Source organism: Mesocricetus auratus, unplaced genomic scaffold, assembly GCF_017639785.1.
Source record: "Mesocricetus auratus isolate SY011 unplaced genomic scaffold, BCM_Maur_2.0 Super-Scaffold_100010, whole genome shotgun sequence".
Lineage (NCBI taxonomy): Eukaryota > Metazoa > Chordata > Mammalia > Rodentia > Cricetidae > Mesocricetus > Mesocricetus auratus.
In genome coordinates, this window is record NW_024429194.1 from 17,230,958 (window position 1) to 17,255,220 (window position 24,263).

The window sequence follows — 24,263 nt, forward strand, 5'->3', positions numbered from 1 at the left end:
CTACCTAGCCTGTGTTGCCTTTCAAGTCATTGAAAGAGTACCACAACTAAATGGCTTTAGACAGCAGAAAACTACCAGGTGTCACAGTCCTGGAAATCAGGGTGCCAGCAACAAGCATGCTGTCCGGGGCACTCCAGAGTCCTTCCCTGCTTTGCCTGGTCTTGGGAGGTGGCTATAGTCCCGAGCGTCCTTAGCTTGTGGAAGACTAACTCCAACCCTTGGCTTTGTGGGGCGGGCTCCATGCGTTTTGATGGTATCAGACATGTGACAGTAGGGCTACCAAACTCACTCCAGGACAACTTCAGCTTGGCTAGTGACACTGCTGTGCTGTGGGGCCGGGACTCTAGAACACCTTGCTAGGGAAGACAAGAACACTGTCTTTCTCTGTGACCTCCTCTTTTGAACTCTGCTTGACCAAACTGTCCTCTGACCCTCATTTGGCAACATGGGTAGATATCCATCCCAGTTTGAGGCTCCTCCACCCTGCGGCCGAGACATATCTATCTAGAATCTCCTCCCACTCCTGGGTAGGTAGGATCTCAGGACCGACGTCCTCAGACTGACCTATCATCCTGTGTCCCCACATATAGGCTTGTGGATGGTTGGCCTGGGTACCAGGATGGACACTTGTGTTTCACAGATTTTCTGTCAGGGATCAGAAAAAGCGTGAAACCAGTGGTCAGAATGTCCTATGGGGAGAGTCCAAACTGAAATTCCAGTGCTAAGGTCAGGCTTAGTACCTGGCTTCTGAACCAAGCTATCTCTGGAGTGGGGCCAGCTCTGCCTGTGCTGTCATCCAGTGGTGTCCCCACCCCCACTCTGTCCTCCCACTCTGATGGACAGCCCTTAAATCTCACCTCCTTCCCCTCTTCTAAAAATACAGACACCAAAAGCTGCCATTGGGGTGGCCATGGGGACTTAACAGAAGTAGGGGACATACTGCTGTGAGCATTTGGTCCCATTCAGGTTACAGCTGATCCCAAGTCTAGCATCCCTCCCTGGAAGGCATGGGTCTTTTAGGCTCTGTGAAGTGGACATTGTACAGAGGGACCAGCAAAATGGAGGAAAGACAAGAGACCCTGGTGGCCATGAGCTCCATATAGGTGGCCTTTGAGAGATATAAATGACCCTTGCCTAGTCCCCACCTTCCTCTGTGTCCTGCCCAAGTGTGTCCATCAGATCCTCAGGCAGAGAGCTCTATAGAGGCCAGTTCCCCAGGGTTGAGTATCTGCTCTGAGCAGGCTCTCCTTGCCCTAAACTCCTCCTTGTCATGGTATCCCAAGCCCCGGAGAGTCTGGCATCAAGAAAGAACTGGCCGAGGAACCCCAAATTGCCTCCTCTTTCTAGAATCCTCATGCTGCAGAGCTGCAGGGAACCGGGTAGGACTGCCCAGAACGTGCAGCAGAGGAGAAGGAAGCTGGCCACTCTGTGGCCAGAGCAGAGGACTTGTGAGCCATCTGCCTGCTCCTTTAAATGAGCAGGAAGTCACTTCCAGGGTGAGGAATTATGAGATGAAGTGTCTGTCTCACAGACAGACAGGTAGACTCCATAAGCAGGCATCTCTGAGGCTCGGGAGAGGTCTGGTGCATGAAAAACATACTCATGGACAATACTGCTTTCTCTCTTCGTTGTGGTTATTTTAAGCGTAAAATGGAATAGGCTTATCCCCTCATCTGGCCTAGGTCTCCTCGTCCCACAGGTGGAAAGCCCTGAGCTCGCTAAACTAGGCAGCTGAGATCCACCAGGAAGTGTAATTAGAGTCGAAGAATAGAATGCAGCCCTCTGCTGGAAGGAGACAGAGCAGGGGGGCACTGGCCATGTCACAGGAGCCACCAGGTCCCCATCAGCTTCCCTGTCCACCCTAGTGTCTGCTACTGTCTGGTCAACAGTCACAGAGGGAACTTGCCACCTTGGCTTCTGTCCAGAGGCCGGTATAACTGGACCGCTAGACTTCCTGGGGCCATGACACCCAGCCACTGCCCTTCCCACAGGTCGCATCCGAAACACTCCAGAAACTGACGAATCTCTGATTGACCCCAACATCTTGTCCCTCAACATCCTCTCATCCGGATATGTCCGCCCAGCCCAGGATGACCGGTGAGTCACAAGAAGGGTGAGAGGGCCATGACCCCTGCTGACCGGCTCCCGAACAGGTCAACTGCCAGCCTGCCATGGTGTCTGCTGACCCAGCCACTCACGCCATGGCCAGCTCCAGGCCTACACCCTCCTTCTGACGCCTAGAGGGACAGAGCAGTGAGTGGTGGCCTCCAAGTCTCTCTGCTCCCGTGTTCGCACTTCCCCATCTCTGGTTTATGCATTCACATCATCCTGTCACCTGATGAGGGCCAGCATGGGCTCAGCGGCCTGTCCCTGGGAGTTTGTGGGTGGGTGGGTGGTGGCATGGGGTGGGAGACTAGCTAACACAGGCCATGTTTCTGAGGACCACACTGCTGTGAACAGGTCTGAAGCCTCTGGCAGGGAACCCAGGGACGGGTGGGGTCAAGGGGACAGTCCGGAGTCCACAGAGTTAGCATGAGCAGTTTGAGCACAGATGACTGTGGGTCACCACTTAACACACAATTCTCATCACTTTCCAAGCTCCGGAGAGTCCCAGCTCCCATCTCCACTCGAACAGTAGAGGGATGGGCCCCTGAGATGTTCCTAGCAGCCCTGAAGGGTTTGCCAAGGTGCATGGGTATGACAGAGGTCGCACAAAGGCTGCCAAGGGCCAGTGTCATCCTGCCGGGGTGGATGCCCCAACTGGACAAAATTGCCTGGGACACAGTCTTCCAAGGACTTCTGGGTGTTTGGCAGGGGCTGAGCCCCAGTCTGGTTCTTCCTCAGTGACTCAGTTTAGCCCAGTGCCAAGAAGCCAAGAGCTGACCCAGGAACTATAGCTGAGACCATTTGTGGCAAAACATTTTTTGAGGGTATGACACCCTTGGAGAGGTAAAGGAGGATCCCACCACTGTGAGGTGTTGTATGGACCCAGAGTCCCAGGAGTGGCCTGTGTTCTGCCAACTCCTGGGCCCAGAGCTCCACTTCTGGTCCTGAGGAGGGACCAGAGGAGGTCCTCCCCTAAGCACCACAGGCAGCTTCAGTGGGGAGCCAGGGCCGAGCAGCGGGAACAGTGGACAGGGCAGGACGGAGACTAGGGTGTACACATACGGCTCTGGTCCTCACCCTGTGCTTCTGGAGGTGTTTTCTTGGGAAGAAGGCACTATGAGGGATAGGCTGGAGCGCACATCGAGGAGCAGCAGGGGAGCCCGATCTGACAGGCGCTGGGACCTAGAGCTTCCTCTGGTCGTCCGTCTCCTCTTGTTCTGCAAATGCACCCTGCGGAGGAGGCAGACAGCCGGATGACTCCCAATGTGGGTGCTGCCCATGAGTGTAGGCTGCTGTGCCTGGGCAGAGAGGCAGGGCAGGAGCTGGTAGGGCCTGTCTGCCACTGAGTGCCAAGAGGTGCTTTGGGGTCTGGGAGTAACTTAACCCCCTTGACCTCTGACCACGCACTGCAAGACATTCTGGGAGCAAAGGGGGAGGGGTGGGGCCGGAGGTCAGTGGGTAGGTGGGAGCCTTCTGGGCCTCCCTTTCTAGTTGTCTCCTTGTGCTGAGGACCTTGTGGCTGGTGTCTTCTTATCTTCCCCCACCAGCCCCGCTATCCTTCACCCTGGCTAGGCAGAGGACAACTAGGAGGTCAAGACTCATTGTCCCTCAGCTGGCAGAACTTTGGTTAAACAGCCTCGGCCCAGGCCCTGGACTGATTAGCTTCTGTCCTATTCCCCTTCCAACCCCACTCTTAGGATGGAGGCCCTGGGTACCAGGAAGCGGGAAGACAGATGTGGCCCCTCGCTTGGCTCCTGCCCTTGCTGTTCCCGCTGATGCAACCCCAGCCCTTTCTACCCTAGAGAAGTCTCAGGCACGCTCCTTAGCCCGTGACCTTCTTTCCCAGGGCCCACTGGGGCCAGCTTCCTGTCCCCTGGACACGGCTGACATCCTAGGAGCCTTTGGCGGCCAGGCTGCTCAGAGACCAGCCACCATATGGAGGCTGAGGCTTGGGCCTGGCCCCAGTTCTGCCCCGGGGCCTCAGGCTACCACGCGCTTTGCCAATCCCGGGCCTCTTCCTGCTCCGTGGTCCCTGCTTTGCAGCCCCCCCACGCCCCACCCCGAATGGGTCTGCCAGCCACTGGCGGCTGTCCCTGTTGCCGCTTGCTGCTACCCTGCTGTCCCGCTGCCCTCCCGCAGCCCCTTCACTAACGTGTGGTTGTTTATGTTTTGCAGGCAGTTTCTTGATTCGGACATACCTAGGTACCATTTCTGTCCCTTGGTTTGATTTCAGCCTCTTACCTTCCCTGTTCCTTCCCTGGTCACCTACACAACCCTAAACTTTTAATTTCTAGCCTTTTCAACTCATAACTTGCTCCTTCCTGTTTCTCCCTCCTTTGAATTTCATTTCCTTGGAGTAGCATTCTTGGTTTATTTCTGTTTTCCTGCCCCAGCCCCAGATTCCTGGCTGAGTCTCTCCTGCCTCCTCTAGCCTTGACTCCTGAGTTCGGCTGCTTTTGTAGTTCTCTGCCTCTGTAGACACTGGCCGGCCTCCTGCTCCCCCCACCCCTGCCTTGCCTTCTATGCCAACCTCTAGCCTGGCCACAGCGGGTGCAGACATCTCCTGCATGTAGGCTGGACAACCCGGCTGCTGGGCCGCACCAGCTCCCAAGGGCCAGCCACTTCCTGCAAGGGGCCATAGCAGGCAGAGCCTGGAGCATGGGGAAGGGGCAGACAGGACCCACTGCCAGGAGACTCCCAGCCCCCATGTGCTCTGCAGCTGCCCAGGAGCCCTTTCCAGAACAAGTCAGGAAGAGGGACGTCACTCTAGCCTCTCTACTCCAGCCATGGCCTCGGCCTGGGTTTTGGAAGTGGCAGGCACTAGCTCCATGAGAAGGCTGACAGGCTCTGGAACATGGCTCGCACCCGTTTCAGACTCACTTGTCAGTGCTGAGTCCTGGTAGGGGAGATTGCTGAAGCTTCCTTTCCTCTGGCTAGAGGAGGTCCCTGAACACACTGGCCTATGCTGGGACTCAGTGATCACTGGGAAAGGATAACCTCCAAGTCTCGAGTCCATACTGGGTCCAGGGAGAACTTGGGGCTGTTCTGAATGGAAGACCAAGGTGTTACCTTCTGGGCACTTGCAGGACGGTGGCCAGAGCTTCCTGGTGGTTATCTCTCTCGTGAATCAGTTTTCTTAAAATCATGAACACTTGGATCTTTAAGCTGCACCACCCACATGGGATCTAGAAAAGAGTAGACACAGGCAGACTTCGGGTTGTATCCTTGGCAGGTCATGGCTGTAACAGTCAGTACGGATAGTGTTCATTTGCTGTCTTGCCTGGGTACATGGGAGTTAGGGCCTCAGAAGGAGACTCCATGGGTTATGAGACTGTGTTTCTCTGAAGCATATTCCCTGGGCTAGGCATGTGGGACACATCTGAGTTATTGACTAGATCTTTTTCACATGATACTATGGGCTAAGAGATTAGTGGATACTCCCTTGGTACCTGGGACTAAATGAGGCAGAAACCTCATCACGAGACAACTTCAGTGGTGGCCACACTCAAGCAGGGGACATAACCCTGCCAAGTCTGAGCATTCTCCCTACCAAGATCAGCTAGGCGGGGTTGCTAGAGGAGGGGGTGTGTTGGGCTGGCTCTGGAGGCAAATCCATGCTGAAACCAAATAGAGCTGGGCTTCCGTCTGCTGGCGGCCTCTGTGTGTTTGAGAGGTCTTTTTAACTGGACCAGATAGCGCCAGCTACAAACATCTAGTGCCTCCATGGGGCTTCTGGATGAGCAAAGAAACCCTGGCACCATGCAGAGGAGGGACCTGGTTGTTTTCTCTTTGGTCCTTCCTCAGCCCACAAGTCTCATGAGCTCCTGCTTATGCACCGGGGTTTGACCTTCTTGGAGTGGTCCCTCCCATTCATTCTAAAAATATTCTAAAATTAGATGTGTTAGTAACAGGCCTGGGGCTTGAGAGAGAAGGAAGGAAGGAAGGAAGGAAGGAAGGAAGGAAGGAAGGAAGGAAGGAAGGAAGGAAGTCCAGGAAGTCCTTAGTCTGGAACTTTAGCTTCCTCCCAAATCCAGTTCTACAGGACAGGAAAGGATCCGTTGTGGTGGCTGGTAACACCATCGTGGTCATGAATGGGAGAAGTGTTATCCCATGTGATCTTGGAACCACACAGCTGAGCCAGAGCTAACTAAAGAGGGACATGTACGTGCCAGAACTTTCTGGGGGTTACTTCTGCCCTGAGGGTGGGGAGTCATGAGCTACAGGCTGAGATGCATTAGCTGATTCATGCAAAGGCCTCACTCAGACCTAGTCTCCCATTATCGTCACTGACAGTGGCATTTGATGTAGAAATGCAGTGGTTTATCACACACAGGAACTCCATGAGAGTTGTGGAGTGTCAGCATGGGTGTTAATGACATATCCACATTTTAAAAGACAATCTGCCCTCTGCCCCTCCTGCCCAATGGGCATGAAGGGCAACAGGGCCTCTAAAGCCAGGTCCTTCTTCAGCGTCCACAAGAAGTAGAGAAGCAGCCGAATCTTGGATCTCTTCATCCACCTGGCTTCAGAACTCTCTTTCTTTCTAATGCTCCAAGAGTTCTCCAGCCTCCTGGGGAGGGTCAGATGCGGGGTCTCATGGAAGCCTAGTTCCCTGTATCCCTCCCCTGATACATTTGTGAGCCCATAACATTCACTCTCTGAGGCATCCCTCCGTGAGCTGCATCTGATTTGACATTAGGAACTGTGGGTCCAGAGACCCAAGGCCTATTTCGTCCACCCCAACCCCTCTGCAGTTGCTAACTGAGCTCTGTCCTTGCCCTGAGCCCCCGGGGGTGGGGTTTGGGTGTGGGCGGGTAACAGAGTTTTGCATCAGGATCCAACCCTTGAATCTCCATGGTGAGGGGTAGGCCCATGGGAGACAGAGCATCAGGAAGGAGGAATTCAACCAGGCTGAGAGTAGAAAGGGATCCTATGAATACAAGAGGATTGTCAGGGGCGACTGACCAGGATTTCCCTAAAGGTAGGTCTGCCCAGAGTCCTCCTCCTCCAAAGATAGTGACTTCACACTGGGCCTGGCAGTGTGGTCCCGGGAGTCATGGGAAGAAGGCTGTCTTCTAGGTACAGAAGCTATTACCAGCTCTGGCTGCCTCTGCTGGCCTATGGCCCCAGTACTTCCCAGATAGACCTTGAATTGGGTCACACCCTGCACTTCAGGGTCCTGTACATTCCTTGGTCTGTGTATCAGGGAGAGGCTCTCTGCAAATATGCGCCCCCCACTGGCCTGCTTGTCACCCCAGCTCCTCAGCCCACACCCTTGGCAGGCTTCCTGCTCAGCATCACCCTCCTTTAGGCACTCCCCTCCCCTGCTTATCTCAGATCTTCCCTTTCCCTGTCTTGATCTGGTGAATACGGCTTCGGGTTCTAGCTTCATAGTTTCCCCAAATGAGGGACTGCTCGGAGGAACGCATAGGCGGCCTTGAAGAGTGGGGAAAGTAAGCCAGGATGACCAGGGTCCAGTCAGAGGGGTGGAGAGCCGCCAGAAGCCTGCAGGGCGGGCTTGGGGTGGAGCTCCCTAAGGTGGCTGCTCCAGCCTCCCGGGATGTTTTTGGTGGCAGCAACTTGGCCTAGTTGTACTACTGCCATTTCAGTCCTGGGGGAGGGTCCAGCTGCATATTGTCATTGTCTGTCCTGGGCCATCAGAGCTGGAGCTATGGGTGGGAATTGTGCTTGGCTGTGTATGGTGTCATATCCAGACCTCTTACACGGGATCTCCAGGGTCATTGGAGCACTTCCCTTGTTCTCAGTTTGTCGTGAGTAATGACATCAAGTCCCCATGGGGGGAGGAACTGCCCTGGCTGTAGTCTGGGGACTTGTGACAGACGTGAGCCTGGGAGGTGACTTCCTTGGAGGACCTGGGTCTCCCCCTCTTGAAACATACTTCCCAGGGCATTTTAAATACACTTCCATAGCCGTCAGCAACAGGCAGAGAGCTTTGACATTTATTTACAAACTCTCACGGGAACACACGTGTCATCATAATCCACAGGCTTATTCAGAGAGCATGAGCAAGACAAAGTCTTTTTTAAGGTTTTTTTCTTTTTTTATTACATCAGGTATTTTGAAACAGTGACCTTTAGTCACAGTGATCAATACCATGAGACGTCAGTAGCAGGTTGGATGGACAAGCTGGACAGCTGTCCTTGCAGCAGTATCTGTACAAGTTCATGGCTTTGCCTGTCTTGTGACAGTCATTTGCGGGCAGTTTGTGGTGAGAAGCTTCCCTCCACGGCCTCCTGGCTTTATCCATTAGTTGTCATAGTTGACACAAGGGACTCCATTCCAATCTGACAGTGTGCTCTTTCCTTTCACAGTATCACGGGCAGTAGATCTGGTGCTCTGTAGGGCCTGGTGTGTTCATGGCCTGCCCTCTGGAGGCCGGGCAAGAAGTGCATCTGCCTTCCCTAGGACGTATCATTCTGGTCAGACTGGGGGAAGGCGTGTTTCTAATTTCCAAATCTGTGGTGGCATGGAGTCACCTGCCCAGGTCCCTGCAGCCTGTCTGTGATGATAATGGAGGTAGACAGTGTGTGTCTACACAGCACCCACCGTCCTGGCCGTGGGCAACCCTTGTATAGTGAGTGCAGTGCTTGGTACATGGGTCATCCCTTACTTGCTGTATCCCAGATGTGCATTTGGCTGTCCTGTTTGTAGGCTTGCAAGGGCAGCTGTGCCCCCTTGGAGAGAAGAGAATCACTTAGTAGGCCTCCTGGTGCCCTCCAAGTCAAAGAAGCCAGTTGGAGGCAGGACATTGCCTGAAGGTCCAAGCTACTGCATCCTTGGGCTCTGGCTCTGGCTTTAGAAGGAGCCTTGCTGGCCACCTTTTCCTTTGGAAGACCCTATGTTACCTGCCCCACTTTCTCAATGGTGCAGATTAGCCATTTCACATCTGTTCCATTGGAACAAGGTTCCAGGAATGCCATGTCTATGGGGAAGCCAAGGGAATATGCACAATAGACATGGACTCAGATGGCACCAGAGGGGTAACAGCCAGAGCACTGTTGATGGAGCTGGGAGGGACTTCGCCTGCCTTAGGCCTTGGTCTGCAAGGTGATGGAGAGCAGAGCAGATAGCAGATGCTGTTCGGGGTCAGCTGAGGTTCTCCATTCACAAGAGACACCAGCCAGAGTTTCTGACTCAGTGGTCTTGGGTGAGGCTCAAGAATGCATACCCTAACAAGTTCCTGAGTGGTTCTAGTGTAGGGTCTCAGCTGTTTGGACTGTTCTCATAGTGTATTGATCTATTTTCTGATGCTCTAGGAAACTATCTGAGCTTGGGTGGCTAAGAAAAGAGTGTTTGGACTCTTAAGTTCTGGTTCACTGTGAGTTGAGGGTAGGGAGGTTTGCACCTGGAGAAGGCCTCTTGCCCGCAGAATTAGAAAGTGACACACAGGCAGCACGTGACATGAAGGTGCATGGACACGCTCTGTTCACTCTTAGCCATCAGAGCTCAGTCATGGAGAAGCTCTGGCAACCATATTTAGTGCCACTCACTCCTGGAGGCCGCATGTCTCGACACTGTCCTCCCCCCTGCGGATGCCTCACAACAGGACGTGCAGGAATGCTGGGTCACATCTCCAAGCCATTGGCTAAATGTCACCCTGTAAGAAGAGGTTGCGTAGCGGAGGTTCAGGCTTCCCCTGGGGTACCTGATGCCCAGTGATCCAAGAGGATCCTGAACTCCATGTGAAGCCCACTGCACCTCCTAGGGCCTCCCCATTGTCCTTGTCCTGGGCCTTCCTGTGTAGGGCACCTCAACTTCTCTGAATTCTGTTTTTCTAATTACTGAAAATGGCAGTAAGTCATGGGTTCCACATAATGGCTTGCATGTTTGGAGGGTCCCACAAAGGTGGCAGTCCTCTGCTTCCCCTGTGCCACCCCCCAGCTTGCCCACTCTCGGGCAGGGTGACTTCCCTCAACAGAGACTTCAGGGACATTCCTTGGGGCCCTCGGTCTGTGTCCCATGACATTAAGCCATGGCTGGTGGAGGGTAGCAGCTGGTCATAAGGCCTCATGTGTGCAGCCCCCCAGAGGACAGCAGATGACCTCCAAGGCTAGGGATTGACCATCATTTGGATGTGACTTGCCAGAAGCTTCATGGCTGTGTTGATTTGGAAGCCTGTTCTGGCTGGCCATCTGGCCACTGTAAGATAGGGTAATGTTTGACAAGGCCAGTCCTGCTACAGAAAATGGTCCAAGTGGAGTCAAATCTGCCTCAAATAGGGATCCGCCAGTCAGGACTTGGGAAATATTCCATTTTGCTGGGGTTTGCAATGTCCTCCACCAACACACTCAAGGGTCACGGTCTTGTTTTCTCTCACCTGGGCTGAGCTAAGGCCACCTTAGGCCTAGCTGGCAGAGCCCACTCTATTTCCAGGAGCACCCCCAGAGAAGCTTGAAAACCACAACTAGCCTGGCCAGACTCATTCTTCTAGATGTTTCACTCAGGGCTGAGGGGCAAGGACAGGCCTGGGGCTCAGTCCCTGAGGGGGAGTCCAAACTGGGGCGGCCATACTGATTCCAATGGCTAGAGGGTCTCTGTACTCACCACACACACACACACACACACACACACACACACACACGCGCGCGCCACTCAGAAGCTTTGAAGGCAAAGGATGGTAGATACAGGTTCGGGGTCCAAGCAAGATGACAGTGATGGTCCGACCCTGGCATCGCTGTAACAGTGACACTGGCTCTAAGATGCCCCATGCCAACCCCTGCTCTCCTCACTCACGTGTTAGCTCCTTGGTTCTGAAGGACACCGCGATGAAGTGGGGACGTTTGCTGCCCTACACACCACAAGGAAACAGCAGAGATATAGCTGACCCCTGTGGTCACAGCTGGAAGCAGTTTCATGAGGACATAGGGCATCCATGGGGCTGGGCTGGGGCTCCAGGGGGCCCCTCAGCAGCTGTGCTGGCCATGGAGGGCCTGTTCTGACGTCTTGCTCTCTTCTGTGTGTGTGCGTGTGTCCTGGCTGCGCCCTTAGCGTTTCCTTCGGAAATGACACTAGGTACAGGCACCATTCTCTCCTGCCCTCGCTTGCTCCATCCCCCTTCCCCCTTTCCTCCAGTGCTGCCTGCCCTTTGCCCTGTTCCGGGTGTCCGCTGTCCCCTCTTGCCTCAGACCTCTCCTTAGTGGCGTGTCTGACAGTGGCCCTGTCCAGCCTGCTTTGTTCCATGCCCCCGACCTGTTGGCCCCGTATCCTTTCCCTGGACAGTGTCGTACAGGAAGAAAGGCAGTACCAGCCAGGCTCTCACATGGCCAGGCACCTCAGGGAGCCTGCTGGCATCCTTGAACGGCCTGGCCATGAGGTGGTGGGAGAGTGGGCTGCCGCCTGACCTGTGAACTGTGTGTCAGCGAGGGTGCTTGGATGGAGTGGGGCTGTGGAGTGGCCATGCTACGAACTGAGGCAAATTTCCCCCTGGGAACCTTGGATAAATAGAACAGATGCCGTCTTCCAGAGGAGAGGCCTACAGGGATTGTAGTGCAGGGGCCCCTATGGTAGATGCAAAGTCCTAGGCTCTTGACAGCCACCCTGAGCCACGGTGGGCAAATCTGAGCCTTGCTGGAGATAGGGACAGATGAAAGCCCCAAGTTGCTATTCCCATGGGACTGCTGTCCGGAGCCCGTGGGATGCTGCTCACAGGCCACTGTCTCCACTCCAAGCATCCTCCCTCAGGGCCTCCCCCTGGCAGCGCGAGTCTCAATGGCAGGGCTGGGCTAAAGCTCCCCGGTGATGCCTCCTTGCTCAGACTGAGGCTGAGACAGCCTCCTCCCCTTCCTCCTTGCCCTTGGTGTGTCCTCTGAGGGTTCTCCCAGGCCACGCTGTGGAGTTGAGGAAGCTGGGGCTGGCAGGAAATGGCCCCACGGAGGTCCCTGCTCGGTCCCGGGTCTGAGTGAGGAGGGGTCTGCCCTTCTTGGTGCCATCCAAGCTTCCCAGCCTGTGACTCTGTGATCTCCCTACAGTTCTCCTCTATCTGTGTCTGCCTGCATGTTCCCACTCCCGCCGAGAGCAACCCCACACGTTGGCCTTTACCTCGTCTGCTTTCTTCTAGGACCTTCTACCAGTTTGAGGCAGCCTGGGACAGCTCCATGCATAACTCTCTCCTGCTGAATCGTGTCACCCCCTACCGGGAGAAAATCTACATGACCCTCTCTGCCTACATTGAGGCAAGACACCCACGTCCACATTAGCCCCCCACCCCCGATAACTCAAGGCCTTGCAAAGTGACACTGAGGTCTGGTGACCCCACTCTATTCTCAGAGAATGCCTCAGGTCCTTGAGGAAACCCGTATGCCTTCCGCAGCAATGCTGAACTAGTAGACACCTATATTGTTAGTGTGTGCGTTTCAGTTTTGAGACTACAGCGCGGCTGCATCATCACCAGACATTATATCAATATTCCAGAAAGTACAAAACTAGAAGCCCTTTACTGTTGCTCCTCCCTGCAGGCCTACAGCCACCAGGCTATGGCCAGACGTCTGCTGGCCTTTTCTGAGGCGCAGGTAGAGCCAGAGTGTGAGTGCTTCCACCTGGCCGCAGCCTCCAAGGAGACGCTTGGAGATGGCGGGAGCCTTGCGCCTGAAGGGCACCGCTCCTACATAGAGACAAATCACTCTGGATATCACATTTGCTGTGAAAAGCCCACCATGCACAGCTGGAGGCACCCAGCATCAGCAGAAAGGAATTTGCTGTGGCCTTCTAGAGTCAAGAGTGAGAGTGGCCAAGTTTGGCCTTGATATACAAGAAGATTTCAGGCTCTGCACCTGGTTTATGGCTTTACCGCCGGAGGGCAGAGTAGGTCTAGTGCTCCGAGATCCTTGCTAGCCCTTTCTTCAGCAGTGAGGGGCAGAGCCCTGGCTCTCTTCCCTGGGATTCTGCCCAGGGTCAGGAGCAGGCATTAACAGGCTTCAGTGGTAGTTCTTATGTCCTAGAGGAAGGTAGGGAAAGATGGGCATTATGCCTGGTTGATCAGGGACCTGGGCACTCTGGACCATCTCTATACTCATGACCTCTGTCATCTGTCACAGATGGAGAACTGCACCCAGCCAGCTGTCATCACCAAGGACTTCTGTATGGTTTTCTACTCTCGTGACGCCAAGCTGCCAGCCTCACGCTCCATTCGCAACCTGTTTGGCAGTGGGAGCCTGAGGGCCACAGAAGGGTGAGTTCACTAGGGTGGGCAAAGTGGGGAGCCTGTGCTTTTAAAGAGGGGAACTCACTAAAGGGATAGGAGAGGACCGCCTCTTCCCACCCTGGGCAAGCGGAAACAATGTTGGACTCGAGAACAGTCCTGGGTGTCCCCCAGGAGACAGACACTCCTGTGTCAAGAGCCCCCTCCTGAGTTCCATAGCACAGGTTGCTGGGGTGAGGACCAACCACCCACCCTCCGCTCGCTGCCTTCAGTCGCCCCTGCCAGGCAGTGGAAGCACATGTAGGGGACATGCATCATGTCAAGCAGGCATGAGGGAGCCCTCTGTTCTCCATGGGAAGTAGAGAGGCCTATGCACACCAGCCTCCCCATGGTGCCCTGTAATTCTACTACCCTAGGTAACTCTGCCCGTGGGTCTGCTTCCAGCTCACAGGAAAAGCTGAATGAGTGTGTGGGGGGGGGTGGAGTGAACTAGAACCAGCTCTGTGCAGGCCACGAATCTACCACATGGAACCAGGGACTGGGCCAAATCTGGGCACAGTCAAAAGGATCAGGACTCAGTGGCCATCAAGGCTCAGCTGCATGAGAGGTTATGTTGGTAGCCTTGGTGGCATTGGCATCATAAGAACAGGAGGGCTTCTCTGTGGGTATGAAGACCTCAGGGGACTGATGATGTCTGGCACTGAATGTAGCAAGTCTTTCTCTGTCCCACCAGCCAGCTCCCAAATAACCACATGGAGATTTATTATTAATTATGAAGGCTTGACCAATGCTTAGGCTTGTCTTTAACTAGCTCTTATAACTTAAACTAACCCATTTCTGTTAATTTACATGCTGCCACGTGACTCATGGCTTGTTACCTCATCTCCTACATGCCATGCTTCCTCCACGACTCCCTCTCTTCCCAGCATTCTCTCTGCCCCCAAAATTCTGCCTAGCTATTATTGAATCAGTCACAGCAACATGTCTTCTCACAGTGTAAAGGGATATCCCACAACAGCTGAGGATCTGGGCGACAGATGTGTTCATGTCTGTGTCCTCCAACTCCCCAAGCAGTTCCAGCTTCCAGAAGGGCTACTTAGTTCACAAAGCTGAGGTCCCCGAAGACTGGCATGGGGACCGCAGCTCAGGATGTGACATACCACAACCTGAGGCAGGCTACCTGCCTTAGGCTGTGATGAGATCTATGCCCAGAATGCGTCAATGGTGGTGATCTGTCCCCATCGCTGTGCTGACTAATGATGTGACCTCTCCCTCTGCTCCCTCAGCAACCGTGTGACTGGTGTGTACGAGCTCAGCCTCTGCCACGTGGCAGATGCAGGTAGCCCAGGTAGGAGACTGTCTTGATTACTCTTTGCTGGGACTAGCTTAGCCTCCACTCTCCCTGGCCTCTGCTAAGTTGGGAGTCTCGCTCTACAGAGTACAAGTGCTCTCCCTCCAGCCTCCAGGATGTCCTCAGATGGAAGGGTGGATAGGAGGGGCCAAGTTTGCTAGCTGCTGTGGCCACCTATGTCATAGTCTCCTGGGAAAGGGACCGTTAGCTTCTTGCGGGTGAGGCCCAGGGGAGCCGATCTTGAGCCCATACAGGAAAGAACTTTGGAGAATCCTGACGTCTTTCTGTCAGAATGCTAGAGTGTCGATCCCCATGCAGGAATGCAGCGCCGTCGCCGGCGCGTGCTGGACACATCGGTAGCCTACGTCCGGGGTGAGGAGAACCTGGCTGGCTGGAGGCCTCGGAGTGACAGCCTGATCCTGGACCACCAGTGGGAGCTGGAAAAGCTGAGCCTGCTACAGGAGGTGAGCATGGGAGCCACTGGAGACCAAAAAGCAAGAGCAGTCAGCCAGCTGTTACCCAGAATGAAGCCCAAGGGGAGCCAGGAAGGCGCCCCCTGGAGGTGGCGTTGCTGGGTGCATCCTGAGGGTGCACGTGGGGAGCGGAATACAGAAGCATAGTTCCCTACTGCCCACGACAGGGCCCATGAGCCTCATGGGAATGGCTAACTATGAGGGGGACCACAAGGCTTGCCTGTGTCTCCTGAGTGCTGCCATCAGTGTGTCCCTGGGGTTACCAGCCATAACCCGGGCAGGGGAGACTTTTCCACACCTCACCAGAAGGCCTCGCTGCTGTGCGGGGTCGCTGGCCACCTGCTCTGGCTGGTGCCGTCTCTTACCTTGGTTCCCGTGGCAGGTGGAGAAGACGCGGCACTACCTGCTCCTACGGGAGAAGCTGGAGACCACACAGCGCCCTGGCCCTGAGGCGCTGTCCCTAGCCTCCAGTGAGGACTCTGAGTCCCGCAGCTCCTCAGGCGCCTCGTCCCCACTGTCAGCCGAGGGTCAGCCGTCACCTCTGGAGGCCCCCAACGAGAGGCAGAGAGAACTGGCGGTCAAGGTAGGCTATACTGGTGGGTGTTGTGGCCGTGGCGGTGCCCAACCTGGCCTGTGGCCAACTCCAGTCTGAGTTGCCAGGAACTTGCAGGGGGGGGGGGCTAGGGGTCAGTTAGTTCCTTGCCTGCTACCTCACCCCACTTTACTCTCCTTCAGAGCCCTCAGCTTGAGGCCTTTTATAGATCATCTCTTAAATCCCCGAACCACTCGGTAGCTAGCTCACTGCCTCCATGCAGGGTCAGTCCTTGTTGCTTGACGAGCCACTAGGGAGGCATTGTGTCTGTAGGTGACGCTAAGTCATGGACTCCCTGAAAGCCGTGTGGGAGTTCCCACCCTAATCTGCCCCACCCCCATGGTTGCCCGCCCCCAGCCTATTCTTCAGCAACTCCCGTCTGACAATTTGGAAAGGGTGGGTGGAGGCCCCGTGCGGCCTCGGGTCCGACCATGTGCTCTCTGTTGGAGCAGGGTGGGTGGAGGCCCCGTGCGGCCTCGGGTCCGACCATGTGCTCTCTGTTGGAGCAGGGTGGGTGGAGGCCTCGTGCGGCCTTGGGTCCGACCATGTGCTCTCTGCCTACAGTGCTTACGACTCCTCATGCACACATTCAACAGAGAGTACACCCACAGCCACGTCTGCGTCAGTGCCAGCGAGAGCAAGGTAGGTACAGGCCCCAGAGGCCCACAGTCAGGTGGTCCTGGTCCTGCCAGGCAAACGCAAGGAGGGTGTTCTTAGGATCTCAGATCCCATGGCCCAGCGAGGTACCTCACAGCTCAACGGCTGGTTTCTCTGGGCCTGGGATCTGAGGAGGCCGGGGTGTGAGTGAGGGCCTGACCCAGGTCTCCCCAGGCCCTGTCTTCTGCTCTCTTCCCATTCCCTTGACGTTATCTTCTTTCCCTGGACCCTCATCCTGCAGGCTCCTACCAACTCCAGAATCTCATGCCCCACCCACCACCCCACAGTCTCTGAAGGGGACCCACCCGGGCCAGAGCAGTCTGAAGCCCTGGGAGGAACAGTTGGGACTGTGTAGGCGTTAGAAGAAGGCCAGGGGTACAAAAGCAAGGAACACCTTGAGCTGGGAGAAGCGGGAGCGAGGGCACACTAAGCGGAAAGTTAAAGACAGGCCAGCCCCCTCCTCCTCGAGGCCCAGAGGTCCAGCTGAGGAGGACTTTCTGTCTCCTGCAGCTGTCTGAGATGTCGGTCACCCTGATGCGGGACCCGTCCATGTCTCCTCTGGGTGCAGCTACGCTCACTCCCTCCTCCACTTGCCCCTCTCTGATTGAAGGACGCTACGGTGCCGCTGACGTGAGGTGAGTGGGCTCTGCACTCCTGGGGATGCGGCTCACACCTGAGTAACTGCTGGCACTCAGGAATGGAGAAAGTGGGCGAGGGGCCTCAGGAAAAGGCAGGGCCTGAAAGAAGGAGGCCCGGGCCTTCTTGGAGTACCCGAGTCTGTCTAGCTCACACAGCCACAATGAGCCCTCTATCTCCTTGCTGGCACGAATGAAAGATATATTGGTGAATAAACCCAGAAACACAAGAACAGAGACACCCCCTTTCCAGGGACGGGGCTCTTAAAACACTCCGGGAACAAAAGGGAATGGAACAGAACTTGAGGGACTGAGGCTACAGAGCAGTGTGGAAAGGAAATCCCACCTCCGTTGCCGCGTCTTTGATTGCTAAGAGTTCTGGCCATTTTCATTCTTTTTATTTTTATTTTTATTTATTATGTATACAGTGTTCTGTCTGCATGTATCCCAGCAGGCCAGAAGAGGGCACAAGATCTCATTGCAGATGGCTGTGAGCCACCATGTGGTTTCTGGGAATTGAACTCAGGACCTCTGGGAGAACAGCCAAAGCTCTTAACTACTGAGCCATCTCTCCAGCCCTTTATTCTTTTTTTTTTTAAGAATGATTTTTTAAAAGAATGTTTTGGACTTTCCAGTTAAAAATCAAACAAACAAAACAAACAAGCAAATAGAAGGTGTGGAACACTCGCTCATCATGAGTCACCTTGTCCTGTCCTGGCAAGTCTACTGCTGTGCCCCAAGAACACAGAGCCACCACTGAGCAACAGGGGTGATTTTAGAGAGGAAGGGAAGGGGGGCTTTTATACAGAGCCGACACTGGAGAATGTCCTGAAGAAGGGAGTGCTGTCTCCCCAGCAATGCAGAGCCTACCCTGGCTGGGCCACAGTGGCTGTGGAACCTCCTCACCCAGCCCAGCAGCCCCAGAGCCAGGGGGACTCTGAAACCCGGGAACTCCTCCTGTGACTCAGCCAGACAGTCCCTGGACTTTCCCCCAGCAGCTCTGAGGAGGACATTCCCAGGGAACACTAGTCCCTTGAAGAACCCTGGCAGAAAACAACGTTACCTTGTATTTCTAGGACCCCCCAGCCCTGCTCCCGGCCTGCCAGCCCAGAGCCCGAGCTCCTGCCAGAAATCGATTCCAAGAAGACTCCCTCCCCAGCTCGGGCAACAGAGGCGGACGAGGAGCCCCAGCGCCTGCTGGTCCCTGACATCCAAGAGATCCGAGTCAGGTACGCAAGGTCCTTGCCTCAGTCAGAAGTTGTCTAGACATAGGCACCCAGCCCTGGCGTGTGTGCAGGGCGGAGTTTAGTGCCAGGGGACCCCTCACCTATGGACAAGGCAGACGGCCCCTCTGGGCACAGAGGCGGTAACAATCGGAGAGTGGAGAGCTGTGAATGGACAGAGATGGGGACCTAGTGGACACTGGGCACTGGGTAACAGCTCTGGGACTGTAGTTTTTCCCCCCAAATCTCCCCACTGAAAATTGGGGGACTTATCCCAGATACGAGTTGGTGGCTCTGTTCTTGGATATCCCCTTCATACCTGGTCTCCTTCTTGAGGGCCTAATGCAGGGTGATAGGGTGTGACCCCCGTGTTGGTTCCCCTATCCCGACTGCCTGCCTGCCCAAGGGTCCTGAGCCAACAGATGTGTCTCTACCTCACAGCCCAATCGTCTCCAAGAAGGGGTACTTGCACTTCCTGGAACCACACACAGCTGGCTGGGCCAAGCGCTTTGTCGTGGTGCGGCGCCCCTATGCCTACATGTACAACAGTGACAAGGACTCCGTGGAGAGATTTGTGCTCAACCTCTCCACTGCCCAGGTGGAGTACAGCGAGGACCAGCAGGCCATGCTGAAGGTGAGGCCCAGCTCAGACGCACTGAGTTCACCAAAGGAGGTGTCCACTCTCCCCTCTTTGGCTATAGCCCTTGGCCTGTCCTGGTAACTATTGGTGGTGGCAGGCATTGCCATTTACCCATACAATGACCTATAGCTAGGTCCCGTCCTGGGGTTCCCGAGGACCCTGGCAGGTTAGGCAGAGTCTCACAGTCCCAACAAGTGCTCATTCCCAAGGCATTATTAACCTGTGGCCCTCCAGAAGCCAACAGTGCCCCAGAAGTGTGGGAGCCAGCTCCTGGCAGTATGGTTGGAGGGAAGGCTCTCCTAGCCTGTGGAATGAGGCTACAGTGCCTGCTGGATATTCCCTGTGGTGAGAGCAAGTTACGTGAACACAGAGGGCATGGCTGAATGGGACACTTCAGCCAGGGTCCCAGGCAGATATATATATATATATATATATATGTATGTATGTATGTATGTATATGTATATGTATATGTATATGTATATGTATATGTATATGTATATGTATATGTATATGTGTATATATATGTGTATATATATATATATATGGCCCATTAAGGGCAGAGTCGTTCCCAGGGGGACACAGAGCAGCAGCACGAACAGAACTAAAACAAGTTTCCTGACCGCAGAGGCTTCCAGAATGGAGCTGCATGCCTGTGTGGACAGGACAAAGTGTGTGTTTCCCAGAGAAGCTAGCCCCACCCCTCCCCCAGGGGGCAGGGTGCTGTGCTGTGGCTGGTTGGCCATCTCTCCCCCCCAGTCACTCTTAAAGCTCTTTCCTGGGAATTGGAGGGGCCATGTCCCCACAGAGCCTTCTCTCCAGCAGCTTCCCTTCACAGACACCCAACACGTTTGCTGTGTGCACTGAGCACCGGGGCATCCTGCTGCAGGCCAACAGTGACAAGGACATGCACGACTGGCTGTATGCCTTCAACCCACTCCTGGCTGGGACCATCCGGTACGTGCTGGGCAGAGAGACGGAAGAAAAGGAAACATCACGGGGAGACCTAGCCTGTGTCCAACCCTGCAGAGGCCGGGACACACGGGGCCGGGGCATTCTTGAGTATGCTCATGCAATAAGTCAGCTGGAAGACTGTCTCAGTGCAGGTTCTAACACATGGACCCAGGCCCTAGTGGATGGGATCCCACCTCTTCCATATCGCAGACTTGACGAAGGGCCACGGGGAGGACTAAGGTGCCCCCCGAAAGCACTGATCAGATATCGTCCTTATGTGGCTGTGGTGTGGCGTGGGGGTCTGCTGAGCTGCCTCTGGATGCTGGAGGCCCCGGGGGTCAACTTCTGGCTCTGACTCTAGCTTCTTTTCCCGCACCCTTGCAGGTCCAAGCTTTCCCGAAGGAGATCTGCACAGATGCGGGTCTGAGCCGAAGCCTTCCGGACATCCAGTGGCCCAGACCAGTCCCCTGTCCTTATCATCTGTCCTGTCATCTGCCACTCAGCCCTTCCCCCGCCAGGGGACTCCTGCGCTGGGCCCAGCACCCCCACCTCTGGCGGGGGGCCTCTACCACACGATGCATTGTGCTCCCCAGAGGTTGTGCGTGTTGTTGTTTCTTCCAAAATTGCTCTGGTGGGAAGTTCGGAATGCCAGGAAGGTTAGAGGGCACAAGACCCAGGGTATTGCCGCTGTTCTAATATTTTTTTAAGCATAGACAGACTTATAATTAATATACATTAGTGGTGTTGAAACAGTCCTCTGAGACATTAACTATAAGACTGTGTTCTGTTTATAAGTATTTATTTCTAATGCCTCCAGGTAGGGTTGTAAGATTCATGTGGAGCTCTCCCTGACACCCCAAGCCTAGGCCCTGATGGTTCCCACATATGTCTCCAGTCTTCTGGGACCAGATTTGGGGGGGGTTGTGAACAAGCCATGGCTCCTCACAGCTGGCACAGGGATGCTCCTCCCTGGCCAGTTTTATCTGAGACACACCCAGCAGGTGTGTATGTGAGGGGGTCTGCCGGTTCCGAGACTTAGGCAACTCAGAAGGTGCTGTGTGCTGCTTTTGAGGGAGCAGTTTCTAAGATGGGTGGTGCAGGCAGCTTCATTCCCAGAGTGGGAAGGATCAGACAGGGTGTGTGGAGGAAGGGGTTCCAGCTGGGCTATGTCTAGGCTGTCGGATAAGGCGGCTGGGTTTGCACAGGGCTGTGGGTGGCAGGCACTGGTGTTCAGGATGGGATCTCTGAGTTTAGCCTTGGGTGTCGGTGTCGGTGAGAAAAGGGGTAAATACATAGCTCTGGGAAGGTTCTGTGATCGGTGATCCCTTACAATCTGCCCAGCAAGCTTCTCTGAACGTCTCGGTAGGAGAACTCAGTGAGTGATGCATGTCCTTGTCAGGCAGATGAGTATGACCTCGTGGTAGTTTTGGCAAAGGGACTCTTCCTTTCTGCATCTGGGGAATTTCCATATCACAGGCCCATTTAGAAAATCAGAAACCAAACCTCAAGTCCCCAGCGCCCATCAGGAGCGGTGACACTCAGCATCTAGCTACCCCAGGCCTCTCCCTCCACCTTGACCAGCCCCTCCCCCCTCCAATTGAGCCACTGGGTCTGAGCTCCCTCTCAGCCCAGGCTGTCTCCACATGGCACTGACATGACATGGATTCTCTCGAGGCGATTCTTCACAGCATCTCTACTGACTGGAAAGGCGTAGGAGAAGTTCTGGCTTCAAGGCCCCTTAGCATTGTTATCAAAGGCCCTGCCCTTCATCCGGGCATCAAGATTCAGGGTGGTGGCAGGGCTCACACTGGCAGTAGTGTGTGCACCTGCCAGCCAGGGTGAGCCCTGTTGAAAGTGAGAATTTGCCCATCATTGGGGTCAGGTGCCTTGGGGGTGGCCACCATCATGCCCGGCTGTCCTCAACCCCAGGACCTGAGGTAATAATAGTCCTTAGCCTCAGGTCTCAGGAAACCCTGTCTTTGAAATGTAGGATAAGACTTACTTCTAAGAATCCAGATCAAAATGCCCACCCCAGACCAAAATTAACCCAGAAACCAGGTGACCTGGGCTGTCTACTGTGGACCTTGGAGGCAGGAGGCTGAGGTACAGAGTGAAGAGAAGACAACCGTGTCCTTAGCAAGCTCATCTGGCACTCATGACTGAAAGAAGGGAAGGAACGGGCTGCTTAAATCCCTTGGTTCCCAAGGGTCACAGCCACACAGCCCCCGGAAGGCAGAGAGGCAGCCATGCTCGCTCAGGTCAGCCAACCTGAAGCTGAGGCCTTGGAAGAGTGCGGCTCCACCCAGCATGTGGGTGTCTGAGGCCAGCCAACCTACAGAGCACCTGCGCCTGGGTCGGGCTGTAGAAAGGGTAGGCGCTCTCCCCCTCCGCACACACACACATGGTCAGGGGCCATTCCAGTTTGGCCCAGTGCTATCCTGGCACTGTAGGAGCCAAGGTGGGCTCCCTGCTTTGGTGGGAGGTCCTGAGTCAGAACCTAGTAACCAGAACTGACTGAGCAAGAACTCCGTCCACAGCTCAGGAAACCTGATTTCTTCCTGCCCTCTCTGTCCAAAACTTACCATGTCAGCTAAAGGTCTTTCATCCAGCATAGAGACAGAGGGCTGAGTTGGAAACAGGGATGGAGGGGGAGTCACCAGACAGAAGCAAGTCCTTCTAGCTGAGGCCTGTTTCCTGCTAAGGCCAGAGAGTGAGATAGATCCAGAAAGTCACTTCCACAGTTTGGTTTTGCTACTTGATGCTGTCCAGGCTGTGACCTCAATTTAGTTTGGGATACTCATCTTTCCTCGGGAGGGTGAGCTTGGGAAGAACCCAGCCCTGAGCTGGGTTCCTGTGGGACCCTGCTAATTCCTGGAGAACACATCTAAGACCTCCTGTCCTGCTCTAGGCAATCATACCAGTACCTTCGTCTCTCTCTCTCTCTCTCTCTCTCTCTCTCTCTCTCTCTCTCTCTCTCTCTCTCTCTCTCTCTCTCTCTCTCACACACACACACACACACACACACACACACACCAGCTGTTCTAAATTGCCCTCCTCATCTATCCTGGTCCCTGGAAACCCCTGGATATCTTGGGATTACTGAATATGGCCAATGTTACAGATGTGAACAAGGCTAAGGTGTTGATCCTCTCTGCTCTGTGCAGCATGGGGATCTCACAAGACACATTCCTTTTACTCCTGGGACTGGAACCATGCAGTCCCTCAGGATGGACAGATGCTGGGGCTGACCCGAGCCTTCCCTTGAGCCTGGACCTCCTGTAGTTTGTCTGTACTGAGGGCCCTCCTGCAACTCAGAGGCTGTGTCCCTGACTTGTACATATGTGATTGCTGTGGGCACCCCCTGGCCCCCGTGTCGTAACCATCTGACGTAATGACTAGTATCCTGCTGTTTACACCTGAGTGTTAGCTGTAGGCTCCTGTACTGTTTGTATGCACTTAGGGCTCTGTCAAATTAAGAAATAAACGTGGCTCTCATGCAACACACAACCATTTACTTGTGTCTCTGTCTGTTGGCTGTGGCGAAAATGCTCACAGGTGCCTTTATGCAATCAGAGGTGGTACCAGAGCCCCCTGGCGGTGAGGAAGGGAGACGGTGGCTTCTTGGGGGTCAAAGAGGAGGATGAGGGGTGAGAGGTGCAAGAGGGTGCTAGCTCTGAGCCCACTGCTTCCTCAGTCCTGACTGAACCTATTCCAGGCATCCCTACCTGCGTGTACCAAGCTCTGGGCTGCTGCTACTCACAGCCTTGTGGATGTGGTCTCTTCGTAACATCTGGCCCACAGGGTGTGTCTAGGGCCTCAGAACTTTCCCCGAGGTACTGAAGTGAGGCTCTCACTCACAGGGCCCTGATCATCTTTCAGTGGACTGGGAGTTTGGGGTCCCCATCCACTGCTGATTCATGGGAGTTTAAGAAATGAGACTTGGCACATGGATTTCCCTGGGAACAGGAAACTGAAGAGATCTCCTGGATAAATTGGGGCCAGGAAGGGGCTGGAGGTATGGAAACATGAGGGATCAGGTTGGGTGGGTAGGGGCATGATGGAATGGGAGAATAATGGAAGAAACTTCTTGATGAGGGGACCATTTGGGGGGCTAGGAAGAAACCTGGTGCAGGGAAACTCCCAGGAATTCACAAGGATGACGCCAACTAAGACTCCTAGCAATAGTGGAGAGGGTACCTGAACTGGCCTTCCCTGTAATCAGATCGGTGACTATCCTAACTGTCATCAGAGAGCCTTCAGTCGGTAACTGAAGGAAGCAGATGCAGAGACCCACAGTCAAGCACTGGGCTGAGTTCCGGGAGTCCCACTGAAGAGAGAGAAGGATTGTGCAAGCCAGGTCAAGGTCATGACAGGGGAACCCGCAGAGACAGCTGACTCAGCTCGTGGAAACTCACCCACTCTGGACCAACAGCTAGGGAACCTGCTTGGGACCATGGGTGTGACAATTGTGTAGCT

General features: G+C 54.7%; 1 protein-coding gene across 14 annotated transcripts in view; it reads left to right on the top strand.

The window, feature by feature from the left end:
- The window catches only part of Kif1a (kinesin family member 1A), an 88,635-nt gene extending 65,341 nt beyond the window's left edge, over positions 1-23,294 (top strand). For 7 of the 14 annotated variants that reach the window (XM_013118453.2, XM_013118455.2, XM_013118457.3 and 4 more), the window contains 13 exons: positions 1,992-2,097; positions 4,282-4,308; positions 12,185-12,299; positions 13,161-13,294; positions 14,551-14,612; positions 14,934-15,079; positions 15,471-15,671; positions 16,245-16,322; positions 16,848-16,972; positions 18,049-18,201; positions 18,637-18,829; positions 19,672-19,790; positions 20,172-23,294. In XM_013118453.2, coding sequence (XP_012973907.1) covers positions 1,992-2,097; positions 4,282-4,308; positions 12,185-12,299; positions 13,161-13,294; positions 14,551-14,612; positions 14,934-15,079; positions 15,471-15,671; positions 16,245-16,322; positions 16,848-16,972; positions 18,049-18,201; positions 18,637-18,829; positions 19,672-19,790; positions 20,172-20,214 — 1,502 coding nt within the window. In that variant the 3' untranslated portion in view covers positions 20,215-23,294. Of the gene's footprint in view, positions 1-1,991; positions 2,098-4,281; positions 4,309-11,115; positions 11,140-12,184; positions 12,300-13,160; positions 13,295-14,550; positions 14,613-14,933; positions 15,080-15,470; positions 15,672-16,244; positions 16,323-16,847; positions 16,973-18,048; positions 18,202-18,636; positions 18,830-19,671; positions 19,791-20,171 lie in introns of all 14 variants that reach the window. The other 7 variants (XM_005077207.3, XM_013118458.3, XM_040752998.1 and 4 more) reach the window with 2 other exon arrangements.
- Positions 23,295-24,263: the final 969 nt, after the last annotated feature.